At 43.4% G+C, this 17,899-nt stretch overlaps 1 protein-coding gene across 3 annotated transcripts in view; it reads right to left on the bottom strand.

Annotated features, from left to right (window-relative positions):
* LOC105479911 (dynein regulatory complex subunit 1) overlaps positions 1-17,899 on the bottom strand; it is a 55,636-nt gene that overhangs the window by 9,061 nt on the left and 28,676 nt on the right. Inside the window, exons 6-10 of one of the 3 annotated variants that reach the window (XM_071076401.1) lie at positions 17,238-17,324; positions 15,814-15,936; positions 6,922-7,061; positions 2,749-2,883; positions 2,157-2,389 (exon numbers count right to left, since the gene is read on the bottom strand). In XM_071076401.1, the coding sequence (XP_070932502.1) occupies positions 2,157-2,389; positions 2,749-2,883; positions 6,922-7,061; positions 15,814-15,936; positions 17,238-17,324 (718 nt within the window). Of the gene's footprint in view, positions 1-2,156; positions 2,390-2,748; positions 2,884-6,921; positions 7,062-15,714; positions 15,937-17,237; positions 17,325-17,899 lie in introns of all 3 variants that reach the window. The other 2 variants (XM_071076400.1, XM_071076402.1) reach the window with 2 other exon arrangements.

Genomic DNA, 17,899 nt, shown 5'->3' with positions numbered 1-17,899 from the left:
GAGACTTGCTCTGTCACCCAGGCTGGAATGCAGTGGCGCAATCTCAGCTCACTGCAACCTCCGCCTCCCAGGTTCAAGCGATTCTCCTGCCTCAGCCTCCCGAGTAGCTGGGATTACAGATGCCTGCCGTGACACCAGCTAATTTTTATGTTTTTAGTAGAGACAGGGTTTCACCATGTTGGTCAGGCTGGTCTCGAACTTCTGACCTCATGATCCTCCCATCTTGGCCTCCCAAAGTGCTGGGATTACAGATGTGAGCCATTGTGCCCAGCCTATTTTTATTTTTTTAATTATTATTATTATTATTATTTTTGAGATAGAAGCTCACTCTGTTGTTCAACCTGGAGTGCAGTGGTGCAATCTTGGCTCACTACAAACTCCACTTCCTGGGTTCAAGCGATTCTCCTGCCTCAGCCTCCCGAGTAGCCGGGATTATAGGCACACGCCATGACTGGCTAATTTTTTGTATTTTTAGTACAGATGGGGCTTTGCCATGTTGGCCAGGCTGGTCTCGAATTCTTGACCTCAGATGATCCGCCTGCCTTGGCCTCCCAAAGTGCTGGGATTACAGGGGTGAGAAATCCTATACTCTCGGCTCTGTCCACTGAAAAGGCCTAGAAACAACGGCCAATCCAAAACAATGAGCACCCAGCAGCCACAGTGTGGTTTCTAAATACCATTCCCTGGGCAGGCATGGTGGCTCATGCCTGTAATCCCAGCACTCTGGGAAGGAATCGCTTGAGCCTAGGAGTTTGAGACCAGCCTGGGAAACATGGCAAATCCCTGTCTCTACAAAAATTACAAAAATTAGCTGGCCATGGTGGCATGAGTCTTTGGTCCCAGCTACTCGGGAGGCAGAAGTGGGAGGATTGCTGAAGCCTGAGAGGCAGAGGTTGCGGTGAGCCAAGATCCCACCAATGCACTCCAGCCTGGGTGACAGAGTGAGACCATCTAAAAAAAAAAAAAAAATCCCTATTAAAAAGGACCAGGGGATCCTTGGAGAAATGACTGATTCCAGACTTGAGGCAGGTAAAGTATAATGTGTGCCTTGAACACCTGGTCATCCTGGAAAGCCAGGACGCTATTAAACAAAAAACTACTAGGGCTGGCCAAGCGCAGTGGCTCACACTTATAATCCCAGCATTTTGGGAGGCTGAGGTGGGGGGATCAGGAGGTCAGGAGATGGAGACCATCCTGGTCAATATGGTGAAACCCCATCTCTACTGAAAATACACAAAATTAGCCAGGTGTGGCAGTGCACACCTGTAGTCCCAGCTACTCGGGAGGCTGAGGCAGGGGAATTGCTTGAACCCGGGAGGCAGAGGTCTCAGTGAGCCGAGACCGCGCCACTGACCTCCAGCCTGGCAACAGAGCAAGACTCTGTCTCAAAAATAAATAAATACATAAACAAATAAATAAATAAATAACTACTAGGGCTGAGTCAAAAGGACCTAGAAGCCAATGTGAAGATTTCCACTAGCCAAAGATGGAAGAATTTGAGCCTCAGTAAGGATAATTACTTTTGTAAACTAAAATACATCAAATTTGTTTAAATTCATGCATTCATAATATTTTTTAAAAACTCATTGGTACCTTTGGAAGATGCTAGAGGACCAACCCATTATTTTGAAAGTTGGTCAGCGAGAAAAAATAAGCATCTATCCTGCTTTTCGTATACAGACTATCTCAGGGTAGCAAATTGCTGATGAAAGAAAAGTTTTCTTTTAATAAGTATTCTAACTGTTAAATAAAGACACAAGAATAGAATTTAACATATCACCATTTTGCAATTCCTAATACAGTTCATGGATCTTAGACAATGATTAGCAACGGTTGCTAACATCACAAAAAGAGAGACAATTTAACATTAGTTTATCCCGATGGAGGTACTACACAGTAGTGTACTTAGCAAAAATAAATTGGACCTGCACCTGATCAAGTTTCTAGACCTAACTGCCGGTTTATAATACAGGGGAGAGAGCAAAGCTATAAATTAGAGGAGGCTTACAAGCTATATCCATAATCATACTCTACCACCTCCTAGCTATGGGATTTCTTCCCCCTCCTCCCTAGACTATCTCTAACATGACTGGCTTAACCCGATGTTCTCAGGGGGCTCCTCCAGCTCTAAGGTTCTACGACAACGTTCTAGTCACCTGTGTGCATGAGCATTTCTTCTACTATCTGCGTGGCGGACTTCTGGGGCTGCTGAGAAATAGGCCCAACATTCTTCAGGAACCAGAAATCAGGTGCTGTCCAGGGAAGCCCCAGATGATGGGTGTGGATGATCCTGTCCACATCAAAGGCTCTGGCTATTAGATCCTTTGCCTCCTCTTCATTCATCAGCCAAATCTCCCGAAACTTCTCATCATCAATAAGAGCAAAATGCCTGTGAAGGAGAGTCACAGAGCATGGCCAGCTGACCCCAGGGCCTGGCCAGGGTCCCCTCAATTGGCAGCAGGGAAAGAACATGAAAAGGAGCTGTGCTAATTCCTGGGCGTGGCCCCATCCCTGGGCAGCTGATTCCCACTTACAGTAAACTGGAAGCCATCCCAACATATCTCAAGAAAAGGCAGGTGATACGCAAGTGAAGGACCAGGGGAACACACCACAAAGGGTTAACTAATGCCTGGTCCAACTCCAAAATAGCTGGCCATATCAAGTCCAACGAAATCACAGCCTGTACAAACTCCATCCCCGCCACCTCTATGCTAGGACAAGTGCCTTAGGACCAAGTCCTTAAGATACCGCATGGCTTTCTGTAGCTCCTTGAATTGCAACACAAGACGTTTGTAGTCCAAGGTTAGAGACTGGTTCTCCTCCTGAAACTGCTTTATTTGCTTGGCATATTTTGATCTCAGATTGTTAAGTATATCATGCAGGCTGGTTGAAGGAAAAAAAAAAAGTTAGTCTGCAGCTGAATAGAAGGTCGGACGTATGTTGCTCTCATCCACCTGATTCAGCTCTACAACAAACTCAGGAGCAGATTTGTGGAAGAGCAGAAAACCCTCCCATATATTCCAAAACACAGATCCCATTTTGATCAACAAAAGGAAGGCAACAGGAGGTCATGCGACAGTCCAAAACGAAATGCATTGAAAGCAATCCAGAGCCCATACCCACCAAGAGGCAGCCTCCTACTCAAGACTGAACAGAACCTTCTTCACAACACATCATTTGTCAGAATGCCCATACCCATACCTAGGGCCAGCCTCACATATTTAAATAATCTATCTCGGCCAGGTGCGGTGGTTCAAGCCTATAATCCCAGCACTTTGGGAGGCCAAGGCGGGCGAATCACGAGGTCAAGAGATCGAGACCGACCTGGCTAACACAGTGAAAACCCATCTCTACTAAAAATAATAAAAAACAAAATTAGCCAGGTATAGTGTGGTGGCAGGCACCTGTAGTCCCAGTTACTCGGGAGGCTGAGGCAGGAGAACAGCGTGAACCCGGAAGACGGAGCTTGCAATGAGCTGAGATCGCGCCACTGCACTCCAGCCTGGGCGACAGAGCAAGACTCCGTCTCAAAAAAATAAAAAATAATAATAAATAAATAATCTATCTCAACTATTTCATTGTCATGACTTAGATGTTTAATTCAATTATGAAGCAAGGAAAATTTAAAGAAAAAAATGCATATCACAAAAGCCTATGATACATAAATCTTCCAGCCTCAAAGTGCTGATACCGTTAACAGGTCCAGTAACTCATTCATTCATTCATTCACTCATTCACTTATCATTAAACAAGCATGAAATGCCACTTTCGCGCAAGGATATGTTGAAAGACAAAGATGAATACAAAGATATGTTTCAATACTATCTTTGACAGGTACTATCAGTCTAGTCAAAAACAAAGACAAACGTTAATTACAGTACAGCATGGCAAGTGCTATAGGAGAGTTTTATGCAGGATGTCAGGGGAGCCCAGAGGTGAGGCATCTATCTTACCAAGGCTTGCAGGGGAGGGGATGGTCCAAAATTTCCAGAACAGCAAGAGGCAGTTAAAACCTGTCCAATAGCACTGTGAATCCAGGCATGGCACAGCTCACCATCTCACTGCTAACAGGAGCTCTGTGCATGGAAACTTGGCCCATAAAATATGCATGGCAGGCACAATTTTTAGACCCAGGTCCATACTTCAGACTTCAAACTGCTACAGAGGTGTCTCTTAGTGTCTCATTCCCACAGTAACAGAGAATTTGAAGGCCAACATATTTTAAGTTTAGAAATTCTAAAAATAAAATTTTCCATCTCCTAAGCATTATTCTGAAATGATCAAAATGCCTTTCAAATGCAAACATTCATCATTCATATTTTCATCGTCAAGAAAATGCAAAAAAAAGTAGTTACCTTAGTCTCTGATAGAAAGAAACAGCTAACCCATTTTCTTAACTAAAGCATTCAAGGAGGCTTTCCAAGCACAGAAGTAAAAACAAGTAGTCATTCCAAAGTGGTTTTTTTCCCAATGTCATGCGGTAAAGGAGTTCCTACGTGTCATCTAATTACAAAAGCTACCAAAACAAACTCCAGATGCATACTGAAGGTCCGGGCAAGATAGCAGGAGAGGAAGTCAACAGGGAAGAATGGTTGCAAGAGGAGGTTCAACAAAAAGTCCAGAGTCCTTAGTGCCTGGAAGCTAGAGATGCAGAGGAGTAAAGCTGGAGAACTGGAAACAGGGAGCAAAGGCAAGTCTGGTTTCAGAAACTGTGCCCTGGAAATGACAGGGCCTCTCCAAGCTGAACTGTTACCTTGGCAGTTCCAAGTAAATGAAAGGTGAGCTCAGGATTGGGGATATGAAGTTGGTAGTCATCAACAAAAAGGGGATATTCAAAACCATGAGATTGAGGTGTGTGGCAGATGAAATAAAAATTAAAAGCAATGGTAAGGCCTGGGTCTTCTAGATTACCTTATCTAGATACTCAAGACATATCAAGCAAGGAAAAGCAGAACCACCAAAGGAAACAAATAAATTAAGAAAGAAGGGCAAATATTTTAGGGTCACTTAAACCGAAGAAGAAAACCCAGTATCCAATCATAATAGGATGAGGCCTGAGGAGAAGTCACTACGTTTGGCTAGAAGGGCATCATTGGTATCCTACTTTGGGAAGTTTTTGTACAATCCTGGGGTCATAGGTTACTATGGCTTGAATGTAACTCCTCCAAAATTCAGTGTTGTCAATGTGATAATATTAAGAGGTGGGGCCTTTAAGAGGTAATGAGGCCATGAGGGCTCCCCCGTCATGAATGGGATTATGGGATTAAGGCCCTTATAAAACAGGCCTCCCAAAGCCTTAGGCCAGCTTGCTCTCCCATTCTTCTGCTGAGTGAGGACACAGCGTCCCTCCCCTCTGAAAGATACAGCCCTCACTAGAAACTGAACCTGCCAGCCTTGATCTTGGCCTTCCCAGGCTCCAGAACTGTGAGAAATAAACTCGTCTTTGTAAATTATCCAGTCTCAGGTAGTCTGTTATAGCAGCACAAACAGATATGTCAAATTATGAAATGTTGGGTGGTGATGAGGAGGAAAGGAAAATGGCAATGAAAGCAAGAAATGAAAAGATGGTGCTTAGAAATGGCAGGGTCCGTTGAAGGGTTTTTCAGGCTGAGGGAAAGATGTCTGAGTTTGAAATAAGAGGGAAGATTCCACTCATCTCTCAGCCACACGCATCAAACCCAAGCTCTGCCTCAAGCGCCTCCTCCCGCCTCCCACCTTACCCGTTCTCTACACCCACTGTGGGACTTTCTGAATCCTACCTCCTTGCCTTCAGACCAGCCATTCCCAGCTGCCAGCACTGTCCACCTGGAGTCTCCTGTTAACTGCCTTTTGCCAGTTCATGTCCCCACCCCCTCCAGTATTTCACTTCTTTGGGAAGTTTTCCCAGGTGCCTCCTCACTGTATTGATGTGTGTCTTTCTTGGATGTTCCCCTATCTAGTATGGGGCTTATATAGTGGGAATTTTTTCATAAATATTGTCCCCTGACTATTCTTGTTTCTCAGATAATCAGGCTTAAGATGCCATCCCATTTATTCAGTATCATTTTCTGTGATAAGTAACTACCAAAATGTCAACTGATGTTCGTCTATACATTCAACATGTGTCCAAAATGTATGTATTACCAACCCACAAGTGGAAGAATTCATAAATAATAATAGGCTATTTGGGGTTTGGAGGGAAATCCTCAATCTTGTCTCCTTCTACAAGCAAGAAATCTTATTCCACTCTGGTCCTCAGAGCCTAACACAGTGGTCTGAAACTTAGAATGCAATTCCTAAAGGAAGAAAGGCAGGAAGGATGGGACTAAGGAGACAAGGAAGAAGGGAAGATGTGTGAGAAATTTCAAGCAATAGGTACCTTTCAATGAGCCATGGTATCTCCACAAAAGCAAACTGGCACATGTCATGAGTACTTAGGTTGGTATTATTTGCAAGGGAAAAAGGCTGGAAGCAATCTACATGTCCATCACTAGACACTGGTCAAATAAATCATAGTGTATCTATACAGTGGGTCGTAGCAGCTTAACAAACGGTAAAGGCTCTCTATGAACTGGGATGGAAAGGTCTTCAAGATACACGGCAGTGTGTACAGACTGCCATCATTTGCGTAAAAGCAGATGGGGGATGAGAATATTTGTGTGGGCTTGTATATGCCTAATGAAATTCTGGAAGAGACAAACTGGTTATAGAGGTGGGAAAGAGGAACAAGATGAATGGGGATGGAAAATCTTTTGCTATGTTCTCTTTTCTTGGGGAGAGAAGGGGAACCACTTGAATGTATTAACTTCTCCAAAAAACTATTTTAATAAGTGTTGGTTATATTTTTAATGGTTTCTACCCCTTCAATAGAAAAAAGTACATATCCATCCCTATTCTCAGCACAGAGAGCCCAGAAGAAAGACGCTCTGCATGCTAGCTTACCGATTGATCTTCCTCTTCTGCTGGGATTTAATCACTGTGCTTTCTTCATCTCTCTTCTTCAGCACCTGCAAGTTGTACTCTAATTTCTCTTGGTTTAGTTGATAAATTGCTTTCCTCTGCTGAAGCTGCTGCTCAAGAATCTAAAATTTAAAAAAAACTATATATATATCTATGTATATGTGTATATATACACACACACACACACTAACTCTACAACTGCATCCTTAGTATTATATACACTAGCGTATTTAAAATGTCTTTTGGGGAACATGCTTTGTATAGGTAAATATTTACATAGATATACTTACATAGTCCTGCTTATGTATGTTTATTTACCTAACTATGCATCTCCATATTCAGATGTATTTATCTTTGTACCTACATTCATAAAGAATAAAGAGGTAAAAGTATTGGTAGAAGTTTATACTGGAAGTATACAAAAATAAACTTTCCTACATTTATAAGCTTATCTGCCCTGTGAATTATACCTAAAATTGTACACAAATAAAGGTATGCTCTGAAATACAAATATATATATATTTTCACACACTAGTTGGCCCTAGCTTGTAGGCTTCTGATAAATTGTTCAAGTCATGTCAGAGGAACCTTAGGGACAAGTGCCTCAGCCTGCATTCTTAGAAAATCTATCATGAGAGTCAAGTTAAAGGTCAACCAGATAAAATACAAGTCAATGAACTGTAAACTAAAATCTGTATACCTAACGCCTAAGAAAGATCACAGAGCTTTCAAGTCCAACTAACTCCGGTAACTTTCTCCAGACCCTTCAGAGATATGAGTAGCCCCGCTAAAAACACCATAGAAATAAATACGGCCACAAAAACTTGAAATTTCCCCACTTTGACCTTCCAGGGTGGAAGTGTTAGTGTTTAGCAACCCAGGTTCATTTAAAAGGACAGACACAGTCATCCTTACTTTTTGGATTTCCATTAGCTGTATTCATTCATTCAGCAAATACTTATTGTGTGCCTAATCTGTGTGAGATACTTTTCGAGGTGCCGTTGCGAAAACACCAGTGAGAAAGGCATAGTCCTGACCCGTCTAGAACAGAGGCAGATAAACAAATGCTAGGGATAAGAGGCAAGATAGAGGGAAGCCCAGACCATTATGGGACCAATGACAAGAGCACTGTCCTTGGTCTTGAGGGACCAGGGAAATCATCCCTGGAAGATGGTGTGTCTAGCTGAGACCTAGAGAATGTGCTGGAGTTACACAGGTGACACCGGAAGGGAGAGCACTCTAGAGAGAGGAAATAGCATATATGAGGCTTTGGGAAAACCACAAGAAGTTTAGGATGTGAGGCACGAGGCAAGGAACGGTCAGAAATGAGGCTGACAGAGCAGCAGAGCCTTCCCAAGCTAGGAATTTAAAGCATTATCCTGAAGTCAAGGGAGGACCACTAAAAATGTTAAGCAGGGAAGGAAAATGGTTGGTCCAGTCACTGTAGAAAGATCACCCTGACAGGTTGTGAAAAAAAGATCAGAGAGAGGCAAGGCTGGAGGCTGGCATGCTCCTGCCTCTCCCGAGTGAAATGCAGGAATGGGGAAGGCAATCAAGTGGAATCAGAAACTCGATAAAACTGCCACGTGCGTGCTGTCTCCAGCCTCTGTCCCGTCTCCCTCTGTTAGGCTACAGACTCTGGCCCAGGAGTCAACAGAGGAAGTGATTCCAAGCAGCTATCACAGCCCACTCTGGGTCATACTCCAGGAGGGCTCCTGGCTAGGAGGTGACGCTCCATTGGGTCAGGAAGCACATCATTTCCATGGTTGCTGTGGAATCCGGTGATTCCCACACACATTGTCATGGGGGAATTAGTCAAGAATATTCTACATCACCACCGCAGGGATTTTTAAATCTCCATTATGAGATGAGTATTTGAATGTCTCCTTCAGAACAGAAGCCTGTAATATCTTTTAACAGATGGTGAATGAAGAACCATATGAGTCCCTGAGATCATAACTAATCCTACCTCTCAATTTCTCTACTTATTTATTTTTTATTTACCCTTTCTAGTTATACATTTTTCTTTGTAAAAACTCTTCCTGAGTGCAAAAGCAATATTTGCTCATTGTAGAAAATTTGGAAAGTACAGCAAATGAAAAAGAAGACATAGGAGAAAGAAGTTGCAAGGCTACCCAAAATTCCACCCCCAAAGGCAACTTCTGTTAATGCTGGCATGTTTCCCCCCAGTGTCCTTTACATAGTTGGAATCAAACTATGTCTACAATTTTATATCCTAATTTCCTCCCTTAATATCACAACAACAATTTTTCAGGTTAGCAAAGTTTTATTAACATCATTTTAATAGTACAGAATCCTTTTTTTTTTTTTTTTTTTTTTTTGAGGTAGAGTCTCGCTCACCCAGGCTGGAGTACAGTGGCATGATCTCGGCTCACTGCAACCTCCACTTTCCGCGTTCAAATGATTCTCCTGCCTCAGCCTCCCAAGTAGCTGGAATTACAGGCATGTGCCACCACCACGCCCGGCTAATTTTTGTATTTTTAGTAGAGATGGGGTTTCACCATGTTGGCCAGGCTTGTCTCAAACTCCCGACCTCAGGTGATCCGCCTGCCTCGACTTCCCAAAGCGCTGGGATTACAGGCTAGAATACTTTTATATACTATGCTGTTTTATCATATATGAAATATTTAATATGTTTACCATGTCATAATAATTTACCATTTCTCTACAGTTGTGTGTGTGTGTGTATATATAGTTATATATACTTTTTAATAATTTTCTTTACTATAAAATAATGCTGAGACAAATTATATATACAATTCTTGGGGTAATTTGTTTCCTTATGGTAGATTCGTAGAAGTGAAATGACTAAGTCAAAAGTTCTCAATAAGTTGCTTTCCAAAGAGCAATCTATGGTTTATGCTCCCACTGGCCATGGGTGCAAGTGCTCACCTCACCCCATTCTGTCAGCACTGAGCATCGTGCCAGGCAGACCCTGCGGCTCCAAGTGCAGGCCTGGCCCTTGGGTAGGGAACTTGGGGCAGGGCAGGGAGCTGCCAGAAGCTTCAACTACAACTACAAAGGACCCTTTCTGAGCCTATTTAAAATTTAATTTTGAAATGTCTGACTTGCACAGTATCCCCAAGGACCTATGGATGATGCCAACAGCACAGCCTCATTTCAATGGCAGTTATCCGGGTGGTCCCAGGCTGAGTTGCTTTGGGCCCTGTCCCCTTCTAGGGATGGCCCTGAGTGTCTCCTGGGAAAGGGATTCTCAGCAGCTCTTCTTGCAAAGGTGCAATGATTTATGCCTCTACTCCTCAAATGAAACCAGCTCTGCCACTTCAAATGTTACCAGCCATGGTCATCGTGAGTGAGTCAGGAATCAGAACACAAACCAGACACAGGTAAACTGAACATAAGGGAGGCCATTGGTCTATGAGGCAGCTCAGCACAAAAGTCCAATAGAAAAGCTCCACATGGGATGTAACCATCTGAGAACAGATGAGCACTCACAGAGAAGGAGGGTCTTCGGAACTGCTCTCCACTTGGGATGATGAGGAATGGCTGTTCTGTCTTCCCAGGAACGGACCCATGTGGAGGCCCTGAGACCTAGAGTGCCTGAATGTCTGCTCCGATGATTTCCAGGGAGCCCTCCTTCTTCTCGTGGCGTTGCAACAGTCCCCTCTCTCTAAGACAGCATTTCCCAGACTTATTTGGCCAGAGGATTGTTTTTATATTTACAATACAACAAGAGCATGTGAACTATAAATGCAAAAGCTCTATCACATGCACGCTCATGTGAATTTCATTCTTAAAGGAAGGTTATTACATAATAATATGTATACGGATGGCTGGGCATGGTGGCTCATGCCTGTAATCCCAGCACTTTGGGAGACCAAGGAGGGAGGATTGCTTGAGGCCAGGAATTCGAGACCAGCCTGGGCAACAAAGTGAGAACTCATCTCCACACACACACAAAATTTTAATTAGCCAGGCAAGGTGGCATGTGCCTGTAGTCCCAGCTATTCGGGAGACTGAGGAGGGAGGTTTGCTTGAGCCTGCTGGGAAGTCGAGGCTGCAGTGAGCTGAGATCATGCCACTGCACTCCAGTCTGAGCAACAGAGGAAGACCCCGTCTCCAAAAAAAAAGAAAAAGGGAAAAAAGTGGGGGGAGTGGGTGGGCAAAGAACATGAACAACACTTTTCAAAAGAAGGCATACATGCAGCCAACAAGCATATGACAAAATGCTCAACATCGCTAATCATTAGAGAAATGCAAATCAAAACCACAATGATATACCATCTCACACCAGTCAGAATGGCTATTATTAAAAAGTAAAAAAAAAAAAAAAAAACCCAGGAGATGCTGGTGAGGTTGCAGAGAAAAAGTAACGCTTATACACAGCTGGAGGGAATGTAAATTAGTTCAGGTATTGTAGAAAGCAGTGTGGCAATTCCTCAAAGAACCTAAAACAAAGCTACCATTTGACCCAGCAATCCCATTATTGGATATATATCTAAAGGAGTATAAATGATTCTACCAAAAAGACACATGCATGCATATGTTCATTGCAGCCTGTTCACAATAGCAAAGACATGGAATCAACCTAGATGCCCATCAGCGGTAGACTGGGTTTTTAAAATGTGGTACATATACACCATGGAATATTATGCAGCCATAAAAAAAGAACAAGATCATATGGTTTGACATAAAGGTTTAAAAAAAAAAAAAGAACAAGAATATGTCCTTTGCAGCAAGATAACTGGAACTGGAGGCCATTATCCTAAGCAAACTAACATAGGAACAGAAAACCAAATACCACATGTTCTCACTATAAGTGGGACAAACGAGAACACATGGACACAAAGAGGGGAACAGTAGACACTGGGGCCTACTAGAGGGTGGAGGTTGGGAGCAGGGAGAGGATCAAAAAACTACCTAGCGAGTACTATGCTTATTACCGGGTAATGAAATAATTTGTACAGCAAACCCCTGTGACATGCAGTTTACCCATATAACAAACCTGCACACGTACCCTGAACCTAAAATAAAAGTTAAAAATACCTGTAATTGATTTTGCTAAAGGTCTGTGCTTATTATTCAATTATCCAAAGATATTTTGCAAAGTTGCAGTTCATGTTCCCAAGACTAATGGCAAAACATGATGTTTGTGTTTTATGAGTCATCTATAAAGATTACAATCTAACCTGCCACAAAAGTCTTTGTATGGTAAAGGTAGCATAAGTTTTGATAGCACCTTCCCCGCTTTGTCCTGGAGCAGCACAAGCTTCTCCACAGCTGCTTTTGGGGGTCATCTCTTGCCCACGGGCTCAGGAAAAGAGGCTGCCACCAATGTGCCAGCAGGATGGAAATTTAAAACAGCCTTTCCCTCTGGCCTTCTCTGCTGACTCCAGAGACTCCACTGGGCCTATTTACCCCAATCTTGACCCTAAGCTGGGCCTGCAGGATCCCATGTTGGAACCTGAAGACTGGCAATGTCATCCCAGGCCACACTCTTGCTCCCCCTTTCTGCCCCATCTCCTTCTCTTTGACACTATTTGTGTAGCTTGTTTTCTGTTTTTTGTTGTTGTTGTTTTGTTGTTGTTGTTGTTGTTGTTGCTTTGTTTTGTTCTGTTTTGAGATGGAGTCTCGCTCTGTTGCCCAGGCTGGAGTGCAGTGGTGCAATCTTGGCTCACTGTGAGCTCCGCCTCCCGGGTTCATGCCATTCTCCTGCCTCAGCGCCCGAGTAGCTCAGACTACAGGCATGTGCCATCACGTCCAGCTAATTTTTTGTATTTTTAGTAGAGAGAGGGTTTCACCATGTTAGCCAGGATGATCCTGATCTCCTGATCTCATGATCCACCCACCTCAGCCTCCCAAAGTGCTGGGATTACAGGCATGAGCCACCGTGCCGGGCCGTAGCTTGCTTTCTTCCTTAATAGATTATAAGTTCCTTGAGGGCAGGGGCTGTACTTTGCTAATCTCTGTGCTTTGCACAATGTAAATTAATATAGTGTAAATAAATAACATATTTAATTTGGGGGGATTAATATTCTAGTATTAAAGGTAGCAGCCTCTAAATTTGAGCTGAACATCTTACAATCCTAAATGAGTGTATAAGGCCTACAGATAAAAACATTTGTTTCCTGCATCAAGAATTAAATGTTTCTAGCAGTTTTCTTTTAGGGTGGTGGGCAGGGGTAGGGAGTTTCCACCTAAGCACACAATGTTTACAGGCTTCTCTTTGCTCTCCTATTAATAACATGACCTTTACTGGCAGTAAGCACATGAACAGTAAGACTTCTTTTTACTTCTTGTACTTCACCCATCATCCAAGTCTATGTGTACTGTATCCTTCCCATTTTTTTTTTTTTTTTTTTTTTTTTTTTTTTTTTTTTTTGAGACGGAGTCTCGCTGTGTCTCCCAGGCTGGAGTGCAGTGGCGTGATCTCGGCTCACTGCAAGCTCCGCCTCCCGGGTTCACGCCATTCTCCCGCCTCAGCCTCCCAAGTAGCTGAGACTACAGGCGCCCGCCACCACGCCCGGCTAGTTTTTTGTATTTTTAGTAGAGACGGGGTTTCACCATGTTAGCCAGGATAGTCTCGATCTCCTGACCTCGTGATCCACCCGCCTCGGCCTCCCAAAGTGCTGGGATTACAGGTTTGAGCCACCGCGCCCGGCCTATCCTTCCCATTTTTGTGGTTTGCAAGAATTTTAGTTCCATATTTTAGAATTGATAGAGTGCTATGCATTAGTTGGGAAGAGAAAATTTAACTTTGAACTGCATGTTACATCTTCTTAAAAAAATCAGTGCCATTTGGCTTGAATGTCTAGTGAAAGTACACTTAAGAGTCACTATGATAAAGTTCAACCTACCAAAACATTCCACATGTTGCCATATGGGTAGTCCCTGATTTGATGATTTTTCCCCCCAGTTACAGTGTGGAAAGTGGTGTAGGTAGCCTCGGTTTCCATCTGACACAGGAAAGAACTATGATGCAAAGGCACCGTGCCCCTTTCTGCCTGAAATGTCTCCATCTGCGCACATGCCACCGTCAGTCAACCTGGACAGGAACAGCCAGCAGAGCCAGGTCTCCCGGTCTCCCTGCCTCCCTGCCCCCTACTTCTCTGATCTTACTCTACCTCCTACACCCACCTCAGGATCTCCCCATGTCCTAGAATTTTTTGCTTCATTGAAGTATTTGGACATTGGATTAAGAACATGAAACTCCAGATATCTCACTGAGGCTAGCAGTATGTAGTTTTGTCACATAAATTATCACAGAACCAACATAAATTCAGAAAGTTTAACAATAGCCATTTTCAGTAAAATTATATCAATGTACAGCCCACAGAAAGAGTGCCATTGTATTACAGACTTGTAGTATTCTGTAGGTAACTCTCATATCTGTGACATTAATATGAGAAGGACCTGGGAAAATTCTCAAGACTAGTAAATATATTTGTAACCTAATGGGGTTTTTGATTTAACTTCATGATATCAAGTGATAGGAAAAGAACTGAAACTCTAACAAAAGCTATGTGGAAAAGCTTTCATCTAACACCTTTTTCTACATAGAGACTGAAATGAATAGACCATACTTGAATATTAAGATGCAATTACATTACATGTACATGTAATTAGAGATACATTTTTTTAACTGGTATTGAAACAGCCTAGGGGCTTGGAAAAAACTTTAGAAACCAGAAATAACCTCCTACTACTGCAGGAATCCTTCTTCAACACCAAAGACAGACACAGTCATTCAGCCATTGCATATTTTGAGATAAAGCCATCTTTGTTTTGTGGAACGCCCTTCTGAATATTGGACAGTTCTAACTCTTAGAAGCTTCTTTCTGATAGTCAGAATTTGCCTCACTGAAATTTCCAACCATCAGTCAAGGGACTGTTCAAAATAAGGGAAGAATATAGGCTTTTCTTTTGAGCCAGACAGAACTGGATTTGAATCCAGGGTTTATTGTGTACTAGATATACAGCTTTGTCTCTAAGCTTCAGATTTCTGATGTATAAAATGCTGTTGGTGATGAAGATTAGAGTTCATTTAAGTATCTGGAATATGGGAGAGACTCACTTGATGGCTGCCATTATTAGCAGTAGCTGTCCTAGCTTTGGCTCTTGGACATAACCAACTTGCCCTAGGGACATTTTTCCTTTGCTAGAAGAAAATGGCTTCCAGACCTCTGTAGTATCTTGGCAGTTTTTCTTTCTTTCTCTTCCTTTCTTTTCTTTTTTCTTTTCTTTTTTTCTTTTCTTTTCTCCTTCCTTCCTTCCCTCCCTCTCCTCTTTCTTTCTTTTTCTTTCTTTCTTTTTCCTTTCTTTCTTTTCCTTTCTTTCTTTTCCTTTCTTTCTTTTTCTCTCTTACTTTCTCTCTCCCTTTCTCTTTCTTTCTGACAAAGTCTTGCTCTGTTGCCCAGGTTGGAGTGCAGTGGTGTGATCACAGCTCACTACAGCCTTAAACTCCTGGGCTCAAGTGACCCTCCAACCTCAGCCTCCTGAGTAGCTGGGACTACAGGTGTGTGCTACCAGGCTCAGCTAATTTCTTTTTATTTTTTGCCGAGACACAGTTTCACTATGTTGCCCAGGCTCGTCTCGAACTCCAGGTCTCAAGTGATCCTCCCTCCTCGGCCTCCCAAAGTGCTGCGATTACAAGTGTAAGCCACCATGCTCAGCTCACCTCCACTGGTTTCTTAAAGAAAGCATCTCTCTGCATATATCCTGTACATGAGCTCCTTCAGATATGAATATTTAAAAGAAGGCAGATGATTAATAAATACGTGCTGAAGGGACTACCTCTAGAATATCACAGGTAGTTGCTAAACAGGAAACATTCACAGGTGTTGGCCATGTGCTCCGCCACCCAGGCACCCTAGTGAGGACCAGCTGCTGTACCTGCACATCCTGCTCCAGCTTGATCTTGATCGTGTTGTATTCTTCACAATCCCAGATCCTCTGCCTGTTCAGCTGCTTCTCATAGTCCTCCACTTTTTTCATGCGGTTGGTAAGATATTCCAGCTAAAGGCACAGGAAGACAAGAGAAAAGTCAGGGACCATCCTTGCCCCACCTCAATCCTTTGGATGGCCTGACCAGCATGACACAGGGGAAACTTTGGAAGTTTCATGGCTCCACGGGGAGTCTGGTGGCTTTCCGAAGTCCTGAATACCCAAGGCTTTTAGGACTTGGCTCATATTGCCTAATGGAGTCATTACTCCAGAAACTCTAAGAGGAATGCTCCATTATGAAATTAAGCTCATCTCCTTGAAGTCTAAATATTTGAAAAAAAGACAAGAAATTATGCACAGACCCTGAAATCAGATGTTTATATTTCTGAAAAGTCTATTGGATCTTGGTCGAGTCACTTCTTTGTTCTTTACAACTCTGAAATAAAGTGATAATAAACACCCCTTAAAAATGTGTCTTAAAACACCTTGGGCCACGAATACTCACAGTTGGGTGAGATACCCAGTAAACAAAGGGGAAAGTGACGGGACCATGGAAAACACAGCAAGCTGCCCAGGTGGTACTCACCACCACCAAAGAGACAATCCCCATCTGCAAGGCCACACTGATTAGCTAGGAGGTGCAGTAATGAACGCAGTAGTATTTAGCCACAGCAATTCTACTCAAGACACAAAAAGGTGGCCAGGCGTGGAGACTCACGCCTATAATCCCAACATTTTGGGAGGCCAAGGCGAGTGGATCACGAGGTCAGGAGATTGAGACCATCCTGGTCAACATGGTAAAACTCATCTCTACTAAAAATACAAAAATTAGCATGGTGGCATACGCCTGTAATCCCAGCTACTTGGGAGGCTAAGGCAGGAGAATCACTTGAACCAGGGAATCAGAGGTTGCGGTGAGCCAAGATCGCGCCACAGCACTCCAGCCTGGTGACAGAAGCAACACTCCATCTCAAAGAAAAAAAAAAAAAAGGCCAGGCACAGTGGCTCAAGCCTGTAATCGCAGCACTTTGGGAGGCCGAGACGAGTGGATCACGAGGTCAGGAGATCGAGACCATCCTGTCTAACATGGTGAAACCCCGTCTCTACTAAAAAATACAAAAAACTAGCTGGGCAAGGTGGTGGGCACCTGTAGTCCCAGCTACTCGGGAGGCTGGGGCAGGAGAATGGCATAAACCCAGGAGGCGGAGCTTGCAGTGAGCTGAGATCAGGTCACTGCACTCCAGCCTAGGTGACAGAGCAAGACTCTATCTCAAAAAAAAAAAAAAAAAAAAAACCAGAAAGGCTAGCGAAGTCAGTCACAATAGAAACCACCCAGATCCCACAGATCACCCTTGACAGCCTCCACCCTTTACCTCTTTGGCATTATGAGCCTGAAGGGCCCGCTCCCATTTCTTCTTATTACTGGCCAGTAGCTCTTGGCGTTCCACCTCAAATGCTTTCTATGACCAAGAAGGAAAAAGACTCTTGCATCTGTTTTGATTGGGCAGGTCCTACCAGTGTCAAAGAACTTTTAGGTAACTGTATGAATGCTGTACCAACAACCACATAGTAAAAGTAAATTTCAAATGCAGACTTGCCAAGTTTCATGAGACCGAATGGCTATGGAAGGAGCTGCATGGAAATTAGCTGTTATGAAGACAATATCCGAATGCAGACAGGAGATGTTTCAACAGTCCCGTGGCTTGGGAGGGAACTGGAGGAAGGCCAGTGCCCCTGTTGTCAGTCACACGGCAGGCCCTGGTGTGTAATTCAACTGACTACTGTTGACGCGTTGCCATGGTTGGGGTTCCCATGAAGCAAAGGCAGCATGAAGCTCACAAGGGGTAGGTTTGGGAATGCAGAAATAAGTCTCCAACAACCCAGAGAGAGAGAGGCCTCCAACCTCTTGGCTCTCTTCCATCTTGGAAAGGGCTAAATCTCAATCTCAATCTTGAACATTTCATTCAAATTCAAAATACTGATTCCTGAATCCTATGCAGCACTCCCCTTTGCCACTGTCTGCCCCAATTGCCAT

Source organism: Macaca nemestrina, chromosome 13 (assembly GCF_043159975.1).
Source record: "Macaca nemestrina isolate mMacNem1 chromosome 13, mMacNem.hap1, whole genome shotgun sequence".
NCBI classification, from domain to species: domain Eukaryota; kingdom Metazoa; phylum Chordata; class Mammalia; order Primates; family Cercopithecidae; genus Macaca; species Macaca nemestrina.
The sequence above is the reverse complement of the archived record's forward strand: the minus strand, read 5'-3'. Positions and strand labels throughout refer to the sequence as shown.